The 21,274-nt window shown below is 48.1% G+C and overlaps 1 protein-coding gene across 1 annotated transcript in view; it reads right to left on the bottom strand.

The window, feature by feature from the left end:
• The window catches only part of LOC142254388 (polycystin-1-like protein 2), an 89,872-nt gene that overhangs the window by 50,035 nt on the left and 18,563 nt on the right, over nt 1-21,274 (bottom strand). The window contains exons 7-13 of the mRNA XM_075325430.1: nt 18,267-18,683; nt 17,903-17,995; nt 13,007-13,068; nt 5,928-6,051; nt 3,569-3,776; nt 2,855-2,972; nt 1,874-2,018 (exon numbers count right to left, since the gene is read on the bottom strand). Coding sequence (XP_075181545.1) covers nt 1,874-2,018; nt 2,855-2,972; nt 3,569-3,776; nt 5,928-6,051; nt 13,007-13,068; nt 17,903-17,995; nt 18,267-18,683 — 1,167 coding nt within the window. The remainder of the gene's footprint in view (nt 1-1,873; nt 2,019-2,854; nt 2,973-3,568; nt 3,777-5,927; nt 6,052-13,006; nt 13,069-17,902; nt 17,996-18,266; nt 18,684-21,274) is intronic.

Here is a 21,274-nt window from a genome sequence, read left to right as displayed (position 1 = left end):
TTTAGAGGGTGGAAAATACTGGCCGATATGTATCACAGAGGTTGTGTAAACCTGGGTGTCTGCTCTGGTACCCGTAGTACCAAGAGATGTATTAGGGCGTTTTAGGGACAGGTTTTACAGATAACTGGATGGATTGGTGGGTCTGGCTATCCACATACCTCCGCCCATAGGTGTGTCTTATATATTAAAATTGTATCTGTTTGTTTGAGACATGGTCAGTGTGTGGAGGTTGTTACACCTCCCGAAAGAATGTCTGAGAGAGAAAGTGAGATGGTGTCTGTGGAGCCTGCTACACCTCCACTGGGATACTCTCATGGTTCCACCTCCCTGTCCATATGGCTAGGGGGCGGAGCCTTCTCTCGGGCCTCACTTCCGGAGCTTGGATGCTTTAAATTCTGTCATCTCTGGTGAACCAGCGCCTGCTATAGGGTTAGGGTTAGCACTGCTTTTCCTGTGATTGCTGGTCCCTGTGTTTCCTCCATCCTTCCCCTGTGCTCTGTCTGTGTTCTGTCCCACTTCCTTCCTTCACACAATAGCCCCAGTCGTTCCCTCTTTTCCTACCTCCCCACTCGATTGCTACCTCTGGTACTGACCTCGACCCCACTTTTGCTCCTTCCCCCAGTCTTCTTTCTCACCGTACTGTGTATGACCTGGCCTGCCTGACCATCCTCCGCATGCCCCGTGGCCTCTGTATTCTGGCTGATTCTGCAGGGCAGTGCTCCAGCACACACTGTGTGTCCACCTCCATGCTGATCCAGCTCTGTGTAGTGTCTTTTCCTGTAGGGCTACAGCTCCCCCTGGTGGTAGCCTGACAGATACTTATTATTGGATGGATTCTGCTATTAAAGGAAGTAATTGCATTTCTGCAAGTTGGTTATGATGTCAGTTTATGGTGTATGTGAAGGGGAAAGGCTGCTTACTTGAATAGTAAAGTGAGCTGTTGTCAAGGTCGTCTCCCTATGACAGGCTCAGGCTCACAGTCTCCTAATACCATCTGAGACTCTACACATTAAATGTTTTTTTCTGTTTGGCATGCATGGGGTTAATGTCAGCTTTCTCGCTAGCAGCAAGCTCATTACCTCTGCTCAGATGTTTCCGTTGATAACCACTCCCAGCCTGGATAAATAACCTCTGCTCCCAGCAGAGGGTGACGGTTATTCAGTTCAGTCTGGAGCTAGGCCTGGAGGTGTGAGGAGGTGGTTACTGGTGCTGTCTGCTGTTTTGGTGTGTGGAAGTAGTCAGTTTAGTTACTTTCTCTTTTCCTTAGTTACCCCTCCCTGTACACCTTTTGTAGTCCTCTGGGATTGGTTGTAGGTGTGCGTGAGTTTTGTTGTTACCCCGTCTGTCTGTATTTGTTGGGGGGGTGGGGTTACTTCTGTCCTGGTCCATGCCCTTAGGTGGTAGGTTGTGGAGAGGGTCTTACCATCAGGGCCAAGGACAGGAGATAGGGAGACATTGGGGGCTCAGACTTCGCTACCTTTAAGCGTACCTCTGGGTTTAGGGAAAGCCTAGGGTATGCTTAGTCTGAGGGCCAGTGTAGGGGCTCACTTCCAGTCACCCCCTTACTGTCACAGTCATGACAGGTGCCTTCTATGTCTATACATCAGCTGTGAGAGAGAAGGGGGCTGGCTTAGCTATAGAAAAAAGCGGTCAGCCACCTTTACACAAAGCACCTGTCACGTGCCAAAATGGGGAATGTTTTTCTGTGTTGAGCACAACACCAGAACCACAGCGGTTGGCACCCAGATGGGGTACTAATATAAATAAATTATTGAGATATGTAACTTAAAAGTCATTGATATATCATTTTTTGTGTTGTTTTATGCAGGAAAACCCCTTTTAATCATAGATACAAGAATTTCCTCTCACTCACCGATCAGCTTTATTCTGACCGCACCTTCGGGATGGTCCTTTAACAATGTGCCATTCAGCACAAGGGTGGGCAAGTCACTTTGTAACAGGGTAAGAGAACTGGCTCTGAAATCACGTAGCTGGCAAACAGCAGGAAGAGTTACAGGCTGGAAAGGAGTAAAAAGTCAAGGGTTAATGCATTACGACCCTTTTCCATATGTCTTCTGATATTGTTCCTCTCCAGCAGCCTTATACACTTGGATGTACCGTTAACCTATATGCCAATATATTGTATAGGAAACTTTATAGGTACCTGATTGCAGACCATCAAGTAAAATGTTGTAAGTATACCCTACTCTTAGGATGAGTTCACTTCTCTCTGTGCTAGTATTTTGAGTTTTTATAAAGGGGTGGAGCTCACAGGATCCTCAGGGGTGTGTCTGTAGGCTCCTCTACCCTCTGAGTCACACCCCCTAGGAAAAAGACCATACAAGTGGCACCAAATAAAAAGGCCCAAAGCTCTGAAACTGTACGTATTTAAACAAAAAATAAAAATTGAATATTCAGGGGAGCGGCGGGAACAAATTAAGAACAAAAACTGCTCACTTTTGAACTGTTGACAGGTTGTCTTTAAGAGAGTATGGACAAAAATCAACCCATGTAAACCTTCCATTACACATAGTATACAGTGTGTCCCCCCATATCCTGTCCACCGCCATTAACTTGAGAACGGCAGCAGCTATAGGCATAGAAGTGGTGTCTAGGTATAGTAAAGTAGCGATGCGCTACGCAATGAAACCACCTATAGCGCCACCTGGTGGAAAACAACGGAGTTATCATTTTTATCTCGAAAACGGAACGAGATAGAAAAAATAGATAGATAAAAAAAGTGAATTACAAAGTTGCAGGGCATCATCAATTCACTACGAATCGACACTTTGCATACAGAAATGCTATGATATGAAACCCATGACCCATGTATTGTGTGCGGTGGGTCACTAACCTTCTGTATTAGGCTCACATCACTATACCAGCTGTATGTGACACCATCACAGTTATCACAGGTAGCACTGAATATCACCGGCTCCGAAATGTTCACGTTTTTGCAGTTGGTTTCACATCTGAAACAGATTGGATTAGAAAAGATTAACGCACATACAGAAAATTGATCGGAACTTTGCTTTTGTGCACCCTGGGACCTGTTCACATTACTAGATTCACCTTTACCATCAATACCAAGTCACATTAAAAAAGACTCAGATATTTCGAGCCCCCCACACATCAGATGGCTATTGGCGGAAAGAAGGTTTGGTAGTTTGATCAGCCAAAAGTGATTCCTTCTGGCCCCCTTACACTTTTGCATGCTTAGTTTGGCCGAGTGTGCATATGTTCTCAATATAATAAGCCACTGTCTTTGGTGTTTTATTTTCTAAGAAAACAAAGGATCGGGCATGTTGAAATTAAACATGCCCAATCCTTATTTTTCCCTCAATATCTGCTATCAAGGAAAAGTCAAGACACCTCTATACACATCAGATGGTTGCTCAATCTTGCAGAAATTGGCAAGTTTGGCCAACATCCATATAACGTGTATGGTCACCTTTAATACTTTACACATCATATTGATATACTACAAGAGGTATTTGTCTCCACCTATCTCAAAAAAATAGCATAAAACAGCCAGAAATAGATGAACATTGTAAGTTCTTAGTCAAACCTGATTTTGGGTTGTAGTTGAATCTTGGAGGTGACATAGAAACATTGCTCGTCTTCCTCCGGGTCCTCATCGCTATAAGACACCATAGCCCGGATGGTGAATGCACTGCTGGGGGGTGGGAGACAACTCGCAGGGATCACGATCTTATACGAGCTGATGTTAATGAGTTTTTGCTTCACACATTCAAACCACCCAGACCAGCAGGATCCTACATGAAGAAGGCATAGTAAGTCAGTTCACAATTGTGCCTCAAATACAGCAATAATAACTAGTGATGAGCGGGCACTACCATGCTCGGGTGCTCGTAACTAGTGATGAGCGGGCACTACCATGCTCGGGTGCTCGTAACTAGTGATAAGCGGGCACTACCATGCTCAGGTGCTCGTAACTAGTGATGAGCGGGCACTACCATGCTCGGGTGCTCGTAACTAGTGATAAGCGGGCACTACCATGCTCAGGTGCTCGTAACTACTGATGAGCGGGCACTACCATGCTCGGGTGCTCGTAACTAGTGATAAGCGGGCACTACCATGCTCAGGTGCTCGTAACTAGTGATGAGCGGGCACTACCATGCTCGGGTGCTCGTAACTACTGATGAGCGGGCACTACCATGCTCGGGTGCTCAGTACTAGTAACTAGTGATGAGCGGGCAATACCATGCTCGGGTGCTCGTAACTAGTGATGAGTGAGCACTACCATGCTCGGGTGCTCAGTACTCGTAACTAGTGATGAGCGGGCACTACCATGCTCAGGTGCTCGTAACTACTGATGAGCGGGCACTACCATGCTCGGGTGCTCAGTACTAGTAACTAGTGATGAGCAGGCACTACCATGCTCGGGTGCTCGTAACTAGTGATGAGTGAGCACTACCATGCTCGGGTGCTCAGTACTCGTAACTAGTGATGAGCGGGCACTACCATGCTCGGGTGCTCAGTACTCGTAACTAGTGATGAGCGGGCACTACCATGCTCAGGTGCTCGTAACTACTGATGAGCGGGCACTACCATGCTCGGGTGCTCAGTACTAGTAACTAGTGATGAGTGAGCACTACCATGCTCGGCTGCTCATTACTCGTAACTAGTGATGAGTGAGCACTACCATGCTCAGGTGCTCAGTACTAGTAACTAGTGATGAGTGAGCACTACCATGCTCGACTGCTCATTACTAGTAACTAGTGATGAGTGAGCACTACCATGCTCGGGTGCTCGGTACTCGTAACTAGTGATGAGCGAGCACTACCATGCTTGGGTGCTCAGTACTCGTAACTAGTGATGAGCGGGCACTACCATGCTCGGGTGCTCGGTACTCGTAACTAGTGATGAGCGGGCACTACCATGCTTGGGTGCTCAGTACTTTTTAACTAGTGATGAGCGGGCACTACCATGCTCAGGTGCTCGTAACTACTGATGAGCGGGCACTACCATGCTCGGGTGCTCAGTACTAGTAACTAGTGATGAGTGAGCACTACCATGCTCGGCTGCTCATTACTCGTAACTAGTGATGAGCGAGCACTACCATGCTTGGGTGCTCAGTACTCGTAACTAGTGATGAGCGGGCACTACCATGCTTGGGTGCTCAGTACTCGTAACTACTGATGAGCGGGCACTACCATGCTCGGGTGCTCAGTACTAGTAACTAGTGATGAGTGAGCACTACCATGCTCGGCTGCTCATTACTCGTAACTAGTGATGAGCGAGCACTACCATGCTTGGGTGCTCAGTACTCGTAACTAGTGATGAGCGGGCACTACCATGCTTGGGTGCTCAGTACTCGTAACTACTGATGAGCGGGCACTACCATGCTCGGGTGCTCAGTACTAGTAACTAGTGATGAGTGAGCACTACCATGCTCGGCTGCTCATTACTCGTAACTAGTGATGAGTGAGCACTACCATGCTCAGGTGCTCAGTACTAGTAACTAGTGATGAGTGAGCACTACCATGCTCGGGTGCTCGGTACTCGTATCTAGTGATGAGCGGGCACTACTATGCTCAGGAGCTCAGTACTAGTAACTAGTGATGAGTGAGCACTACCATGCTCGGGTGCTCGGTACTCGTATCTAGTGATGAGTGAGCACTACCATGCTCAGGTGCTCAGTACTAGTAACTAGTGATGAGTGAGCACTACCATGCTCGGGTGCTCGGTACTCGTATCTAGTGATGAGCGGGCACTACCATGCTTGGGTGCTCAGTACTCGTAACTAGTGATGAGTGAGCACTACCATGCTCGGGTGCTCTGTACTCGTAACCGTAACGGTAGTGTCCACTCATCACTAGTTACGAGTACTGAGCACCCGAGCATGGTAGTGCCCACTTATCACTAATAATTAATAACCAATACGTCTGTGAAAAGTGACTTACCACATGTCCATGTAATGTTAGCAGTATTATTGCCGGGCCACTGCAGGGTAATATCGAAAAAGGGGCTGATATGTCTGCGAGGTTCTATATACATCTGCATTGGTTTCCTCTCCTTATTGATCTCCTGTTACACGGGATCAAAGAGATAAAAAAAATAATGCACATCACCGTAAGAACCTCTATAACCTCATTCCCACCACAACCAATTTTTGTTTTTGCACTTTTGTTCTTTATCCTCCTCTTCTTCCAGCAGCCATCATTTTTTGGAGGCCAATGACACATAAGTAGTTGCACTTCAAGAATTTGCAGATTTAAGGAATAACCATACTTAAATTTTCTTTTCCATAAATCAGCTTTGTAATATATTTTAAAAGAAAAATCTACCTCTTTATCCTCCTTGACTGTTCTTTCACTCTCAAAATTCTCAATTAACAAGTGAAAGTGTCTTCAGTGAATACAGATTTTCCCAGTACTGAGATAGGATATGACAGTTGGTGCCCCTAAGGTTCTATTGAACCATCTGTAGAATGTCTGGCTCTAGCTCCTCCCTCCTCCATAGAATCTTATAAGCAGCAACTGTCATCTCCTATCTCAATAATGGAAAATATCTCTTATTTTATGCTTAGTAGTCCACTGGGCGGTCATACTCAATGATTGACAGCTTTTCCTACATCATAGATATCTGTAAAACACTGAGTACCTCCGCCCACTGGACTCCTAAGCCCAGGATAATATTGAATCTCTTCCCTTAAACCTTTGGCTCAGTTCCTCTTGCGGGGAACCACAAAGTGCTGATCACCACCAGTCGAGATTCTGAGACTACGGGGTCGGGTGAAAGATTTGTCAGGCTATTAATTTTCCCTACAATGGTTGTTACGGGTAAAAAGAAGGGAATTTTGTTTACTTACTGTAAATTCCTTTTCTTCTAGCTCCTATTGGGAGACCCAGACAATTGGGTGTATAGCTACTGCCTCCGGAGGCCACACAAAGTATTACACTTTAAAAAGTGTAACCCCTCCCCTCTGCCTATACACCCTCCCGTGCATCACGGGCTCCTCAGTTTTGGTGCCAAAGCAGGAAGGAGGAAACTTATAAATTGGTCTAAGGTAAATTCAATCCGAAGGATGTTCGGAGAACTGAAAACCATGAACCAAAAGAACAATTCAACATGAACAACATGTGTACACAAAAGAACAACAGCCCGAAGGGAACAGGGGCGGGTGCTGGGTCTCCCAATAGGAGCTAGAAGAAAAGGAATTTACGGTAAGTAAACAAAATTCCCTTCTTCTTTGTCACTCCATTGGGAGACCCAGACAATTGGGACGTCCAAAAGCAGTCCCTGGGTGGGTAAAAGAATACCTCGATAAAAAGAGCCGAAAACAACGGCCCCCTCTCACAGGTGGGCGACCGCCGCCTGAAGGACTCGCCTACCTAGGCTGGCATCTGCCGAAGCATAGGCATGCACCTGATAGTGTTTCGTGAAAGTGTGCAGACTAGACCAGGTAGCCGCCTGACATACCTGCTGAGCCGTAGCCCGGTGCCGCAATGCTCAGGACGTACCCACGGCTCTGGTAGAATGGGCTTTCAGCCCTGAAGGAAGCGGAAGCCCAGAAGAGCGGTAGGCTTCGAGAATCGGTTCCTTGATCCACCGAGCCAAGGTTGACTTGGAAGCCTGCGACCCCTTACGCTGGCCAGCGACAAGGACAAAGAGCGCATCAGAGCGGCGCATTGGCGCCGTGCGAGACACGTAGATCCGGAGTGCTCTCACTAGATCTAACAAATGCAAATCCTTTTCACATTGGTGAATTGGATGAGGGCAAAATGAAGGTAAGGAAATATCCTGATTGAGATGAAAAGTGGACACCACCTTAGGGAGAAAGTCCGGGACCGGACGCAGAACCACCTTATCCTGGTGAAATACCAGGAAAGGGCCTTTGCATGACAGCGCTGCAAGCTCTGACACTCTACGGAGTGAAGTAACCGCCACTAGAAATGCCACCTTCTGCGAAAGACGTGATAGAGAGACATCCCGCAGCGGTTCAAAAGGTGGTTTTTTGAAGAGCCCGTAGAACCATGTTGAGATCCCAGGGTTCCAGCGGACGCTTGTAAGGCGGGACTATGTGGCAAACTCCCTGCAGGAACGTGCGGACCTGCGGAAGCCTGGCTAGACGCTTTTGAAAAAACACGGAAAGCGCCGAGACTTGACCTATGAGGGAGCCGAGAGACAACCCTTGTCCAACCCGATTGAAGGAAGGAAAGAAACCTGGGTAAGGCAAACGGCCAGGGGGTAAACCCCCTCTCAGAGCACCAGGCTAAGAAGATCCTCCAAGATCTGTAATAGATCTTGGCGGACGTTGGTTTCCTGGCCTGTCTCATAGTGGCAATGACATCTTGAGACAACCCTGAGGACGCTAAGAGCCAGGACTCCATGGCCACACAGTCAGGTTGAGGGCCGCAGAATTCAGATGGAAAAATGGCCCTTGAGATAGCAAGTCTGGTCGGTCTGGGAGCGCCCACGGTTGCCCCACCGTGAGATGCCACAGATCCGGGTACCACGACCGCCTCAGCCAATCTGGAGCGACGAGAATGGCGTGGCGGCAGTCGGACCTGATCTTGCGCAACACTCTGGCAGCATTGCCAGAGGAGGGAATACATAAGGCAGTTGAAACTGCGACCAATCCTGAACTAAGGCGTCCGCCGCCAGAGCTCTGTGGTCCTGAGACCGTGCCATGAATGCCGGGACCTTGTTGTTGTGCCGAGACGCCATGAGATCGACGTCCGGCGGTCCCCAGCGGCAACAGATCTCTTGAAACACGTCCAGCTGGAGAGACCATTCCCCCGCGTCCATGCCCTGGCGACTGAGGAAGTCTGCTTCCCAGTTTTCTACGCCCGGAATGTGAACCGCGGAGATGGTGGAGGCTGTGGACTCCGCCCACAGCAGAATCCGCCGGACTTCTTGGAAGGCTTGACGACTGCGAGTGCCGCCCTGGTGGTTTATGTACGCAACCGCCGTGGCGTTGTCCGACTGTATGCGGATCTGCCTGCCGTCGAGCCACCGATGGAACGCCTTGAGGGCTAGATACACTGCCCTTATCTGAACATTGATCTGAAGGGAGGACTCTGTCGGAGTCCAGGTTCCCTGAGCCTTGTGGTGGAGAAAAAACGCTCCCTATCCTGACAGGCTCGCGTCCGTCGTGACCACAGCCCAGGATGGGGGCAGGAAGGATTTTCCTTTCGACAGAGAAGTGGGGAGAAGCCACCACTGAAGTGAGGTCTTGGCTTCCAGAGACAGAGAGACGTTCCTGTCCAAGGACGTCGGCCTCTTGTCCCATTTGCGGAGAATGTCCCATTGGAGAGGACGCAGATGAAATTGCGCAAATGGAACTGCCTCCATTGCTGCCACCATCTTCCCCAGGAAGTGCATGAGGCGCCTCAAGGGGTGCGACTGGGCCCGTAGAAGGGATTGCACCCCTGTCTGCAGCGACCGCTGTTTGTCCAGCGGTAGCTTGACCATCGCTGAGAGAGTATGAAACTCCATCCCGAGGTACGTTAGTGACTGGGTCGGAGACCAATTTGACTTTGGAAAATTGATGATCCACCCGAACCTCTGGAGAGTCTCCAGAGCAACGGTCAGACTTTGTTGACAAGCCACCCGTGAGGGTGCTTTGACTAGGATATCGTCTGGGTAAGGGATCACCGAGTGGCCATGAGAGTGTAGGATCGCTACGACGGATGCCATGACCTTGGTGAAGACCCGTGGGTCTGTCGCCAGGCCGAAAGGCAGTGCCACAAATTGAAGGTTTTCGTCCCTGATGGCGAAACGAAGAAAGCGTTGATGCTCTTGAGCGATCTGCCATGGAGATAGGCATCTTTGATGTCGATTGATGCTAGGAAGTCACCTTGGGACATCGAAGCGATGACAGATCGGAGGAATTCCATGCGAAACCGCCTGGTTGTCACATGTTTGTTGAGCAATTTGAGGTCCAAAACGGAACGGAATGAGCCGTCCTTTTTTGGCACCACGAACAGATTGGAGTAAAAACCGCGACCGCGTTCCTGAAGGGGAACGGGGATCACCACTCCTTCTGTTTTCAGAGTGTCCACCGCCTGAAAACGCGCAACGGTCCGTTCGGGGGGCGGATATGTTCTGGAAAAAACGAGTCGGAGGACGAGAGCTGAACTCTATCCTGTAACCGTGAGACAGAATGTCTCTCACCCATCAGTCTTGGAAATGTGGCCACCAGGCGTCGCAAAAGCGGGAGAGCCTGCCACCGACCGAGGATGCGGTTTGGGGCGGCCGACGACCGCATTAATCTCAGCCAGAGAAGCTGAGATAGCTTGGAGTGCCCTCACGGCTGCGAAGGCCGGAGCAAAAGATGCGCCTATGGCTTCATAGATGGATTTCATCATAAGCTTTATTTGCCTGTCAGTGGCATCCATGAGAGATGAACCAACTGCCACTAATACTACGGATCTAGCCGCCAGTCTGGAGACTGGAGGATCCACCTTGTGACACTGAGCCCAACCCTTAACTACGTCAGGGGGTGAAAGGGTAACGTGTGTCATTAAGGTGCTTAGTAAAGCGCTTGTCCGGAAAGTTCTGTGCTTCTGGACAGCCTCTCTGGAGTTAGAGTGATCGAAAAAAAAACGCACTCCGTGTACATTTGGGAAACCTAAACTGGTGTTTCTCCCAATGTGAAGCCGACTCCTCCATAGGAGAAGATGGGGAAGAGAGGTCTAGCACCTGGTTGATGGACGCTATAAGTCATTTACTATGGCGTCCCCTTCAGGTGTATCCAGATTGAGAGCAACGTCAGGTTCAGAGCCCTGAGCTGCGACCTCCGCTGCATTCTCCCGAGAGTCGTCAAGCTGAGACCCCGAACAGCGTGATGAAGTCGTGGAAGGTTCCCAGCGAGCCCGGTTAGCCTGTCTGAGGCCGTGGTCCGTGTCGGAGTTCTCACCGTGGGATCTGGGTGTTACCCCAGGAGCCCCTTGTTGTACCGACCCAGAGGGGCCTGGGAGCGATGAACTCACAGCGCCCTGGCCCTGTGTTACCGGTCTGGACTGCAAAGCTTCCAGTATCTTAGCAGCCCCTCTGTTCATAGACTGGGCCATGGAATGTGAAAGCGACTCAGAGAGTTGTTCAGTCAAACGTGCAAACTCTGTCCCTGCCATCTGTGCAGTGGAAACCAGTGGTACCACCTGAGCCAAGGGTCCCACCAGTGCCGGAGGCTCCGGCTGAGTGAGTGCCCCAGGGGCCATGCATTTGCAATGATAGGTGGAACCTGCCGGCAATATAGCCGCACAAGAGGTACAGGTTGCAAAGAAAGCCTGTGCCCTGGCACCCTTACTGTTTGCGGACGACCTGCTGTTGTCACCCCTTAGTAATCAGCGAGGGTATATAGCCAAAAGCAATAGCGCTGCCGAACAGTGAAATCATATACCATATAAATATATATATATATATACACTTCGGCACCCAAGGGTGGCCAGCACCCGATTGGGAAACTGGTGCCCCACAGTGCACAGTGAGGGGGGTAAGAGGATACCAAGTATGCTCCAGCCCTCACTGCCGACGTCCATTCGGCCGTCCCGTCGTTACCCCTGACTGGCAGGCCCGGGAACGGGAGTATATGGTACTAGGCCGCAAGAGCCGGGGACTAAAGTTAAAAACGCGGCCGGCAAGCAGGCGCGGTCGGCGCGGTAGTCCCGGTCTCACAAACCACACAGCAACCGCTGCGGCGTTTGCAACCCAGGTGCTGCATGCAGCGTCCCCAAAGGGGACACAGAGTACCTTATGGATGCAGGGCTCTGTCCCTGACGATGTCCAGTCTCCTGTCCGTCAGAATCCCCCAGGGGCTGCGGATGGAGCCCGGTCCCAGTGCATGGCGACCGGTTAGGAACCCCCTCTCCCATTAGCTGCAGAGCACATTCTGAGATTCTCCACCGGCAGAATCATACTGAGAGCCATATAACAATGGCTGCCGGCGTTCCGAGGGGAGGAGGGAGCCGAGGGCGGAACCACAAAAGTGCGGGAATCTGCACCCCATAGTGAACAGTGAGGGGGGAGGAGGACAGCGAAGTGTGCTCCAGCCCTCACCGTCGGCGTCATACCGACCGTCCCGCCCTTCCCCCTGACTGGCAGGCCCAGGGGCGGGAATGTAATATACTAGGCCGCAAAAGCCGGGGACTAAAGTAAAAACCGCGGCCGGCAAACAGGCACGGTCGGCGCGGTAGTCCCGGTCAAAAAATCCACACCGCAGTCGCTGCAGCGTCTGAGGCCAAGGTGCTTCATGCACCGTCCCAAAGGGGACACAGAGTACCTGTAGATGCAGGGCCATGTCCCTGACGATACTCAGTCTCCTGTCCGGCAGATTCCCCCTGGGGCTGCGGAGGGAGCCCGGTCCCAGTGGCTGGATGACCGGTTAGGATCCCACTTCACCCAGAGCCCCTAAGGGATGGGGAAGGAAAACGGCATGTGGCTCCTGCCTGTGTACCCGCAATGTGTACCTCAACCTTAACAGCACCGCCGACTCAGTGGGGTGAGAAGGGAGCATGCCGGGGGCCCTGTTAGGGGCCCTCTTTTCTTCCATCCGATATAATCAGCAGCTGCTGCTGACTAAAATGTGGAGCATTGTGTGAATGTCAGCCTCCTTCAACACAAAGCATAAAACTGATGGGCCCGTGATGCACGGGAGGGTGTATAGGCAGAGGGGAGGGGTTACACTTTTAAAGTGTAATACTTTGTGTGGCCTCCGGAGGCAGTAGCTATACACCCAATTGTCTGGGTCTCCCAATGGAGCGACAAAGAAAATACAGTTGAGAGGAGCAAAAAGATTAGGACTATTCTTCAGCCGTACCTAGGCAATGTGAACTTCCTTGGCCGACACTCAGATGCTGGCCAAGGAAGTTGACGATGATGTTCTGGGATCCAAGAGGCACTTAGGATGCCGGCATTGAAGAGCCGGTGAGAAAGGTCTCAGTGTCCAGATCAAAATGACACGGAGCACCGAAGGATGCCGCACCAGGGTACAGCGAATCGTCACAAGAAAAAACTGATTTTACATTGATCACCAAACCTTATCCAAAAGAAATCTGACCTTTCCCTCTTTATTTCGTCTTCTGTGTTTTTCTTCTTTCTCTATTTAATAAAGAAAAAGAAAAGTGAATTCTTATTAGCTGTGGAAGCATTGGTGACTCAGGACGGCCGAGTCCTATCACTTACATTATGTATAAGCATAACAAGACAGAAGAATACATTTTATTAGCAATATTCTGCCTGTCACACAGCGTAAAAGTGTCACATCTGCAGAAAACAGATTGAAGATTCTTGTGGATTTTGTGCAACTTAGTAGAAATGTTATCCTTATCTCAGCTCCTTACAGTAGCTTGTGGCTGAGAAAACTTTAATATTTGCATATAAAAAATGAAGTATAACAAATGTCTCAAGCTTTATGACCACCTATGACCCAGGATGGTTTTTGTAGACACTTTTTAGACCCTTCAAGAGATGAAAGTTTGTACAACACCACATAATAGACTTAGGAGACGCCATGTAGTTTTTTTGCATATTGTGATTCATAAAGGAGTTGTCATTATCTCCTTTTAAATTTTTACATATATATATATATATATATATATATATATATATATATATGTGTGTATACCGTATATTAAAAGCAAATAATATATATATTTATAAGTTGAAATAAATGTAAATACATAAAAATGATAAAAAAGGTATATGAATAGAGATATATATAATTTTTTTTATTATCTCTATGTATTTATTTTTAATTTTTTCAATTTTTTATTATATATATATATATATATATATATATATAAAAGGAAATGATTAAAAAAAAAATAAATATATATATATACAGTCAGGGCCAGAAATATTTGGACAGTGACACAAGTTTTGTTATTTTAGCTGTTTACAAAAACATGTTCAGAAATACAATTATATATATAATATGGGCTGAAAGTGCACACTCCCAGCTGCAATATGAGAGTTTTCACATCCAAATCGGAGAAAGGGTTTAGGAATCATAGCTCTGTAATGCATAGCCTCCTCTTTTTCAAGGGACCAAAAGTAATTGGACAAGGGACTCTAAGGGCGGCTTTGCACGTGCGATGTCGATGGGGTCAAATCGAAAGTGACGCACATCCGGCGTCGCAGTCGATATCGCAACGTGTAAAACCTTTTTGATACGATGAACGAGCGCAAAAGCGTCGTTATCGTATCATCGCTGCAGCCTCCGACATTTCCATAATGCCGGTGCAGCGACAGGTACGATGTTGTTCCTCGCTCCTGCGGCAGCACACATCGCTGTGTGTGAAGCCGCAGGAGCGAGGAACTTCAACTTACCTGCCGCCGGCTGCAATGAGAAGGACGGAGGTGGGAGGGATGTTTACATCCTGCTCATCTCCGCCCCTCCGCTTCAATTGGCCGCCTGCCGTGTGACGTCACTGTGACGCCGCACGACCCGCCCCCTAAGGAAGGAGGCGGGTCGCCGGCCAGAGGGACGTCGCACGGCAGGTATGTGCGTTTAAAGCTGCCGTAGCGATAATATTCGCTACGGCAGCTTTCACTAGATATCGAACATGCAACGGGGGCGGGACTATCGCTACAGCATCGGTAACACATTGTTACTAATGTTGCAACGTGCAAAGCCCGCCTAAGGGCTGCAATTAACTCTGAAGGCGTCTCCCTCGTTAACCTGTAATTAATGAAGTAGTTAAAAGGTCTTGGGTTGATTACAGGTGTGTGGTTTTGCATTTGGAAGTTGTTGCCGTGACCAGACAACATGCGGTCTAAGGAACTCTCAATTGAGGTGAAGCAGAACATCCTGAGGCTGAAAAAAAAGAAAAAATCCATCAGAGAGATAGCAGACATGCTTGGAGTAGCAAAATCAACAGTCGGGTACATTCTGAGAAAAAAGGAATTGACTGGTGAGCTTGGGAACTCAAAAAAGCCTGGGCGTCCACGGATGACAACAGTGGTGGATGATCGCCGCATACTTTCTTTGGTGAAGAAGAACCCGTTCACAACATCAACTGAAGTCCAGAACACTCTCAGTGAAGTAGGTGTATCTGTCTCTAAGTCAACAGTAAAGAGAAGACTCCATGAAAGTAAATACAAAGGGTTCACATCTAGATGCAAACCATTCATCAATTCCAAAAATAGACAGGCCAGAGTTAAATTTGCTGAAAAACACCTCATGAAGCCAGCTCAGTTCTGGAAAAGTATTCTATGGACAGATGAGACAAAGATCAACCTGTACCAGAATGATGGGAAGAAAAAGTTTGGAGAAGAAAGGGAACGGCACATGATCCAAGGCACACCACATCCTCTGTAAAACATGGTGGAGGCAACGTGATGGCATGGGCATGCATGGCTTTCAATGGCACTGGGTCACTTGTGTTTATTGATGACATAACAGCAGACAAGAGTAGCCGGATGAATTCAGAAGTGTACAGGGATATACTTTCAGCCCAGATTCAGCCGATCGGACGGCGCTTCATAGTACAGATGGACAATGACCCCAAGCATACAGCCAAAGCTACCCAGGAGTTCATGAGTGCAAAAAAGTGGAACATTCTGCAATGGCCAAGTCAATCACCAGATCTTAACCCAATTGAGCATGCATTTCACTTGCTCAAATCCAGACTTAAGACGGAAAGACCCACAAACAGGCAAGACCTGAAGGCTGCGGCTGTAAAGGCCTGGCAAAGCATTAAGAAGGAGGAAACCCAGCGTTTGGTGATGTCCATGGGTTCCAGACTTAAGGCAGTGATTGCCTCCAAAGGATTCGCAACAAAATATTGAAAATAAAAATATTTTGTTTGGGTTTGGTTTATTTGTCCAATTACTTTTGACCTCCTAAAATGTGGAGTGTTTGTAAAGAAATGTGTACAATTCCTACAATTTCTATCAGATATTTTTGTTCAAACCTTCAAATTAAACGTTACAATCTGCACTTGAATTCTGTTGTCGAGATTTCATTTCAAATCCAATGTGGTGGCATGCAGAGCCCAACTCGCGAAAATTGTGTCACTGTCCAAATATTTCTGGACCTAACTGTATATATATATATATATATATATATATATATTTCAAAGTTGAAATACATAGAAATAAATACATAGTAATCATAAAAAAATATTTTTATATATCTGTATATACACACACACACATATATAGATATATATATATATACATATATATAGATATATTTTTTTTACTATTAATATGTATTTATTTTTATGTATTTCAACTTAGAAGTATATATATACACAGAGTATATATACTACGTACAATATATCTATATATATAATTGCCTTATTCTGTCTGTCTGTCTTGCTCCAAAATTCTGTCGTTACCGCGACAAGCTTCTCATTGGCACGATGGGGGGTGCGCAGCATGGGGGATGGAGCACGATGGGGGGTGCGCAGCATGGGGGATGGAGCACGATGGGGGGTGCGCAGCATGGGGGATGGAGCATGATGGGGGGTGCGCAGCATGGGGTATGGAGCACGATGGGGGGTGCGCAGCATGAGGGATGGAGCACGATGGGGATGCGCAGCATGGGGGATGGAGCACGATGTGGATGCGCAGCATGGGGGATGGAGCACAATGGGGGGTGCGCAGCATGGGGGATGGAGCACGATGGGGATGCACAGCATGGGGGATGGAGCACGATGGGGGGTGCGCAGCATGGGGGATGGAGCACGATGGGGGTGCACACCTCCCCCCAAAACACACACACACTGCCACATGCGCACCGCACAACACACCACACACACACTGGGAACCACAAACACCGCCCTACACAGACACCCACACACACAGACAACGCCGCACACACACAACACCCAACACACAAACACCGCAGCATACACAAATATACGCACATACCGCCCAACACACACAAATTGCACAAAACATACCTCCCCCCAAAACACACACACGCACCCCACACCCACACAAACCGCGCAACACACACAGCACCACACACAGACAACACTGCAGACACACAGCGCTCCACAAACAACGCAACACATGCACAGCGCTCCACACAAACACCGCTCTCACACACCCCCACCCAGACAACACCCAGAACATTTACAGCGCCCTACACAAACACTTGGCAACTACACACAACAACATCGATATATATAACAAAAAACATACATTAACTACACAATAAATTCTAGAATACCCGATGCGTTAGAATCGGGCCACCTTCTAGTAAGTATATATATATATATATATATATATATATATATATATAAAAATACATATCTCTCACTATACATATATATATATACACACACACACTGTATATATATTTATATATATATATTTTATTATTATTTTTTTTTTCCTTAAATGTACATATGAGCATATAAAACTGATTTGTGCAATTAAGTTTCATTAACATCATCTGCAAGGAGTTTGTATGTTCTCCCCGTGTTTGCGTGGGTTTCCTCCGGGTTCTCCGGTTTCCTCCCACACTCCAAAGACATACAGATAGGGACTCTAGATTGTGAGCCCCAATGGGGACAGTGTTGCCAATGTATGTAAAGTGCTATGGAATTAATAGCACTATATAAATGAATAAAATTATTATTATTATTATTATTATTATTATTATTAAAGAGTTTTAAAAAAAAAAATCACTTGGATTCAAGAGGCTTTTTGTTTTTCTGCACTTTCAACTCAAAGTGAGCTCACTGATGGATACTCAGTTAACTTATTCTGCAGCCAGCAATAGACAAATAGACACAGAGACCATAGAAGGCAGACAGTGCAAAAATTTTAATGAAACCCAATTACAAAAATGATTTTTTGCCAAAAATACATGCATTTGGGATAAAAAAAAAGAAAGGTGGACAATTCCTTTAAATCGCTCTCAATGTCATTTGTGAGATATGTCACCCCCCCCCCCACATCGAGTAGACTTCATTACCTTTCTCAGTGCTTTCATCCACTGTAATATTGGCAATGTTCAAGGTGAAGTTGGATACTGCGTTTTCAGCGATAACTGTGACCATATATTCGCCTGTAGTGATCAAAACAAAATGTATTTGATAGGAATCTAACATGAGATCATATTTGTAGGAAGAGTTGGATAATCCCCAATAATCAGACTGGAATGGGTAAAGTGGTAACTGGATGAAGCAACATAATTAGAATAATACAATACTATGCTTGATAAGCACAACGCGTTTCGGCTGAGACCTTCATCAGGTTTTAATATTGTGCCTTATGGAGAAAAATGGAACAAATAATGTGATATAAAAATATATATTATTACTATCAGACTGTTGTACCTGCGGTGCCAATGGTGATATTGTATACGTGTGGCTGGGTGGTCAGACATCGCCCGGAGCGTTTCATGGTTTCTCCGGATCCTGTGATCTCAATCGTTACATCAGCTGGTAGCCCACGATCTATGGTCACATTTATGGTCACATTTATTTGCAATTCCTTCCCCACTTCCAAGGTGTTGGCAGATAGATGAGCTTGTAGTCCGGATACCGCCTCAATAAGATGAATGGTCACACTGGTGTTCAGCCGGGCTGAGGTTTTGTCACTGGATGCGATAATCTGCAGCTGGTGAACACCTGGACCTACGAGTTTCTGAGATGTAACGTCTAGGGTCAGATTATGGGGATGATTTCCAAATTTCACACTGGACTCCATTAAAGTCACATTATCATATACAATGGAGATGTTGGTGTCGCTGCCTATATCAAAGATTGGGCAAAAGAACACAGGATTAGTCCTATTTCATCTGGTTAACATAAAAATAGTAAAAGTAATAAAAATAATAATAATAATAATAATATAATAATAATAATAACAAAAGGAGCAAAAAGTCCTACAAGCTGGATGTGGACGAAATCCTAAAAGTGAAGGAGACCCCACGGGCACCACTAATCTCCTATAGGCACAAGGCTGGATGTTCAGCCATCTATTGGTTATCCTTAGCTGATGATCTCGGAGAATAGAAGAATGTTACATTTAATCCCACGATTCTTTTGTTCGCCAATCCAAGGTGATGGACAGCGACTAAATCCCCTTTCTCAATCCAGGACACATGCATGCTCAGCAGAACCGAGCATGCATGTAGAGGTGCTCGAGTCCCTATGCTGTTTTATGCTATATGTTGTCTAATGAACTGCAAAAAGGTGTTTTAAACTAAAATGTATTATATGGTGCTGATTGTTCTAAATGTGTGGTAACGTAAATGCTGTGTAGGTTATCGATGTAGCAGATCTGTGGCTGTTTGCTAGCGGGCGCCACCTAGTGGGCCGGAGCAGTGGTAGACTAGATATCAGATAGGGCAGGGATTAGTGGAGGTAGAGGAGGACTGACAGGTGACAAGAGGATTGGCTAATAGTGAGGGCTTCATTGGGTACCACTGCTGAATAGGTTTCGAATAAGAGAAGACATGGCTATGGTGTTAGGTCCAGTCAGGGAACCTTGAGGTAACCTCATGAGGTCCGGAGCCTACGGCTCACCCGGACAGGCTTAGAGAGTTGGGCGACCAAGGAAGCTATCGGGGCCCAGAAGCGGACAAAGGTGTGAGACAGAGGGGAAAATGGAGACGCAAACCAAGCAGCTTGAGGACACGTTTCAAGATAGCGAGGGACAGGTCGAGAATGAGTACAATCAGAACTGTGAGGATTGAGGCCCTGTCTGTCATAACGGTGTGAAGAATAAACTGAACAAGTTTGGTTGACAAGTGAACTTTGGTTGCGTGTGTTACTATTTTGCCTACAACGAGGACCGGCAGCGCGGTGATAGACACCAGCCTGTAGAAACCGGTAAGTGTCGTACAACCCATCCGAAGTCACACCCGTACACGGAGTCTCCTTGGCGGAGTAGCGTGGTGCCCCTACGGCCCGGCGTCCATTCCTTCCTTCACTGCTATACCACATCACGGATGCAAACTCATCTCTGTCCACATCAGCAGACGCTGCTACAATTCTGCTATTGCAATCATCATTGTTTCAGCACTTCTACATCTGTCATAGTGTGGCGCCCTGGCCTAGCCAGGTCGTCACAGATAACATCCAAACACCCCCACCCCCATTAGACAGGGACACCAGCTAAACAAAAACCCTTGTTGCCTCCCTCCAGTGTCTGATGTCCACACCAGTGGGGCAGAGCTAAGCGGTTGGCTCCACCCACCGAAGAGTTCACAGGCCTGAAGGCGGGAAAAGTGTCAGAACAGTTTAGTAGAACAGTGTAGGAGTTTGAAGTGAGAGGAGCAAGCACTTGGGTGTCTGGGTTTGTGGCCCAGGCACTGACAGCAAGGTTGGCAGACGGTGGTGGCCGTCTGCAGGAGTGGTGGAGCAACGCGGAACCGTAGGAGCGGGGACGGGCGACGGCCCGCCGGTACCGACCGGGGAGCGAAGTGAAACCAGCACACACAGGCAGGGCCATCGGACCCCGACCAGGCTTGGAGCCGCCGACAATAGTCAGATCCGAATGTGACTGGAACCCCAGGGGTTTCACAACAGCAAAAGTCCCGATTGAAGGCAACAGCCCACACCGTGAGGGTATACAGCTACCGCCTAAGGCTAGAGACCCAAGGGCCAGCGTCTGCGGGCAAACGGGCTCCTCCGGTACCCATACACCGGGGAGCGGACTACCGTTCGGAATCCATAGTAGTCAGAAAGAAGAACATCAAGGTGCAGGGAAAGACAGCCGCCATCACCTGTCCGGGGAGAAGCACTGCAGCCAGCTGCGGGACCCGTCCATCCAGCCATTTGGTTTACCGAGGACTTTGTACCTTTCTTGCTGAGTGAGTACACCCGTGTTATCCGGCACCGCGCAGCGCCGTCCCTGGAACCCTGCACCTCACCAACCCCGCCTCCCCGTCACAACAACATCACCGGGCCCCGGGACCACCGACCCCTACCCATGGAGGGGGAAAACAACATCCCAGCTGCTCCTTACCATCGCTCCCGGGATCCCCGTCATCAGCAGCGGTGGTGCCTATCTTCACCACGACCCGTGGGTGGCGTCACGGACTAAATCCCCCAAACCAACCACCCCTTTCACTCACGGGCGAGGGGCGCCGCTCGAGTCCCCGGATCCGGCCCACCGCTCGAGCCACCGAGCAGCAGCAGTAGCCGCAGCAGCGCCGGACCCGAGCGTTAGCGAGAGCGCAGCAGCGACGGCGTCCTCCCCGCCCGTGACAACTTGGCGTCACGAACAGGATTAAACCCCTGTACTTACCAGTAGAAGTGCGCCTTGTGATCTCCGCCAGCGGCGTCCGGCCGAAAATTTTGAAGCGCTGCCATCTTAGTGCGAAAATCTCCCGCTC

Source organism: Anomaloglossus baeobatrachus, chromosome 10 (assembly GCF_048569485.1).
Source record: "Anomaloglossus baeobatrachus isolate aAnoBae1 chromosome 10, aAnoBae1.hap1, whole genome shotgun sequence".
Classification (NCBI taxonomy): domain Eukaryota; kingdom Metazoa; phylum Chordata; class Amphibia; order Anura; family Aromobatidae; genus Anomaloglossus; species Anomaloglossus baeobatrachus.
Note: the sequence above shows the minus strand (reverse complement) of the source record. Positions and strands in the feature narration are given on the sequence as shown.